At 39.7% G+C, this 3,546-nt stretch overlaps 1 protein-coding gene across 1 annotated transcript; it reads left to right on the plus strand.

The window, feature by feature from the left end:
• Positions 1–682: 682 nt before the first annotated feature.
• On the plus strand, positions 683–2,582 carry LOC130507538 (putative Peroxidase 48). Its single transcript, XM_057002241.1, has 4 exons — positions 683–1,154; positions 1,333–1,521; positions 1,611–1,776; positions 1,859–2,582. The coding sequence occupies exons 1-4, from the start codon at positions 807–809 to the stop codon at positions 2,359–2,361; spliced, it is 1,206 nt and encodes a 401-aa protein (XP_056858221.1). The 5' UTR covers positions 683–806; the 3' UTR covers positions 2,362–2,582.
• Positions 2,583–3,546: the final 964 nt, after the last annotated feature.

Genomic DNA, 3,546 nt, shown 5'->3' on the forward strand with positions numbered 1-3,546 from the left:
CGAGTGAGGAATATGAAGTCGATTTGAGATTTTAGTTCGGTGAAAGAGATGCTTTAAGTGTTTAAAGAAGCAAAACAACTTCGTTTGACTAATTTTTCAAAAACAATATCGTTTAGAGAGTTAACGACGTCTATTTTTATAATCGAGTTTAACAGTTGACTTTTCAGGTTTCTTAAATGGCTGAGTCAACAAAATATGATAGTTAAAATGGTCAATATTTGAAAGTTGAAGATTTTTTTAGGTTAAACATAAATTGAAGGTTTTTTTGGCTTTAATTTGAAAGTTTGAGGTTTTAATGGCTGTTTTCTCCTTTCAAATCCTAAATATTTTTATAATTTCAAAAATCATGAGTATCTATAATAGTTACTAAATATTTGTATAGGCCACTTTTTTTTTACAAATACGCACTCGATCGAAAAATAGAAAGTCAAGGACGGAAGTACCAATTTATGTCATGGACTCATGACTACATCCTAGTCTCTAGCGGACCTTGATGAAAAAAAAAGATTCTAGTGGACCTTGCCGTCCTATGAAGCCCATATCTTACTCGGGCCCAAATAATTAGTTTTACGGTCGCAACTTGTCATTAGCACTCGGTGTACCGTACACTCAAAACACCGGATCCCAACGGCCTCGCGAACAAAGCCCCTCACGGAAGCTTAACTGACCGATCAGTAACAAACTACTTTACGAGCAAGGAGGGCATATCCGTCATATCCTATAAACTTCCCGCTTCTTCCCCTCTTCTTCACCATCTCCCACACTCACTTCGACGAAGATACAGAGAGATAGAGAAGAGAGAGAAGATGAGGTTTCTGATCGCTTGCTTCGTCATCGCTCTGAGCGTCTACTTCGCGTTCCACCGCCTCGAATACGACAACGGCTTCATCCGTTTCGCGAAACGATCTCCGGGAAACCGCACCGCCGTCAAGGCTCCCGAGAAATCTCCGTTCGAAGAAGACGATCTCATGATGTCCTGGTACATGGAAGATTCCGATCGTCATCAGTCTTACTCTCTCCACTACGATTACTACCAAGACTCTTGCCCCACCGCCGAGCGAATCATCACCAAAGGCGTCAGAGAGCTCTACGATGCTAAACCTAGCGTAGCTCCGTCCCTAATCCGCCTCCTCTTCCACGATTGCTTCATCGAGGTCAGATTGATTGATTATAATCTTCGATGATGTCTCTCGCCGTTATAGATCTATTGAAGATTGTTTGTGATTATATGCTCTTATTAGATCTATTGAGGATTGTTTGTGATGTGTAGAATCGATTAGATTTGGCGTTTCTTGTAGTTGGAACTAAGGGAAATTTTTTCGTTATTATTAGGGATGTGATGCTTCGGTGCTACTAGACGCAGATGAATCTCTTACTTCTGAGAAAGAAGCGTCGCCGAATCAGTCTTTGAAAGGTTTCGATGTGATTGAATCGATCAAGTCTGAGCTGGAGAATGTGTGTCCTGGTGTTGTTTCCTGCGCAGACGTTCTTGTCTTGGCTGCTAGAGAGGCCATCCTTATGGTGAATCTCCTTAACCTCTCTTATGGTTTTGATACATGTTCATATATCTCTGTAATCTTGAATCGATCGATATCTTTGGAACTCTTAAGGCTGGTGGTCCGTTTTACCCGCTGGAGACTGGAAGGAGAGATAGTGCTGTGGCCTTCAAGGAAATTGCAGAACGTGAGCTTCCTTCGCCTCAAGCTACCATCTCTGTGATTCTTGCAAGGTTTGGTACTAGAGGATTCAACGAGAGAGAAACCGTCAGCTTATTTGGTAGTGACCTCACTTCCTTGCTATCAACATCTCTCGCTATGCTTTTGCTATGCATATGAATCGTGAATCGTTTGTAATGCAGGAGCACACAGCATCGGCGTTACGCACTGCACATTCTTTGAGGACAGGCTATACAACTTCTCAGGAACCGGGAAGCCTGACCCTGAACTCGATACAGGGTTCAAACAAGAACTGAAAACCAAGTGCCCCTTCTCTGCCTCGGCGCCATCCCCTGGCACTGGTATAGGACCGTCCACCATACCTGCATCAGATTACGGTGGTGTGAGCTCGGCAGGCGGGAACGACGGAGCGATAGACTTGAGCTACAACAATGAAGGAGGTGAGGAGAATTTCGGAACACGCTACTACAGGAGACTGATGCAGAAGAAAGGGTTGATGTATGCTGATCAGCAACTAACGGGAAGAGAAGAGACAGAGATGTGGGTGAGAGCATACGCTTCTGATACGCAGCTGTTTCGACGTGACTTTGCCATGTCCATGATGAAGCTATCGAATTATCATGTCTTGACTGGTCCTCTAGGTCAAGTCAGAACCACCTGCTCCAAGGTCCTCCCAAAGAACTGAACCATTTGATGATTCTCTTCTCACTCTCTCTCTTTCCATCTTACAGTTTTATATCTTCTGGATTCTACTATGAGTTTGTGATTCTCATTTTGTATATCCATCATCACCATTTACAGTGATTTGACACTACAATATGATTGTGTGTTGTTTTTCAAACGAAAACTTGTATAACGCAGCTAAACTCTGTCTACAAAATGTGTTTATAAGTAAAGGTGTTTTAACAGGGCCTTTTATATAATCAAATGTTTTCAGAATAGGTTAGAGTTGTAAGAAGGCCTTTTAGTTTGGCCCATATATATTAAGCCCGCCAATTTCTAGGCTCACAAGGTTTGCCTCGCCTATATTGCATTATTGCTTACAGAGCCTGAAATGCGTAAATGCCCTAATCAGGTCTGCCATCAACTTCCTTGTCTCACAAGAAAGCCTTTCTCCATCTTGTTCATTATCATTATCATAAAATCTGGTTTACTAATTCGATTCCTTTACAGGCAGCATACATGGAAGAGGTTCTCAGGTAAGCGTATTTGCATCCTGTTGTGGAAGGCATCATAATACTTGCAGGACCCGATGTGTCTGGTTTTGATACGCTGACAGGAAATGTAATTGACATGTGTCTGGTTTTGATACGCAGCTAAACTCTGTCTACAAAATGTGTTTACAAGTAAAGGTGTTTTAACAGGGCCTTTTACATAATCAAATGTTTTGAGAATTGGTTAGAGTTGTAAGAGGCCTTTTAGTTTGGTCCATATATGTTAAGCCCGCCAATTTCTAGGCTCACAAGGTTTGCCATGCCTATCTATATTATTAAAGTTGAAGTACAAAATCGGAGTGTTTGGAAACATGAATTGCAGTTTAAAAATGAGGTTTGTTTGGAAACATGGATAACAATATTAAATGAGAATTGTTTGGAAACATGGATAGCAGTATATTTACTTTCTTTTATTTACACATTTAGTCATTGCATTTATAAAAAATTAGGTATTTCCTTTTTGTAATTTTTTTATTTACAGATTTTACCACTACATTTAAAATTAATTTAAATTAATTAATTATAATTCCAAACTTATCTAAACAAATTGATGTCTCCATATATTGATCATTATTAATATGTAAAATTACTATTAAAAAATATTTCATCTATTTTAGCCAATCACATAAAAATATTTTTTTTTATTTTTTACAAAA

The sequence above is a fragment of the Raphanus sativus genome, unplaced genomic scaffold (genome assembly GCF_000801105.2).
Source record: "Raphanus sativus cultivar WK10039 unplaced genomic scaffold, ASM80110v3 Scaffold4724, whole genome shotgun sequence".
Classification (NCBI taxonomy): Eukaryota; Viridiplantae; Streptophyta; class Magnoliopsida; order Brassicales; family Brassicaceae; genus Raphanus; species Raphanus sativus.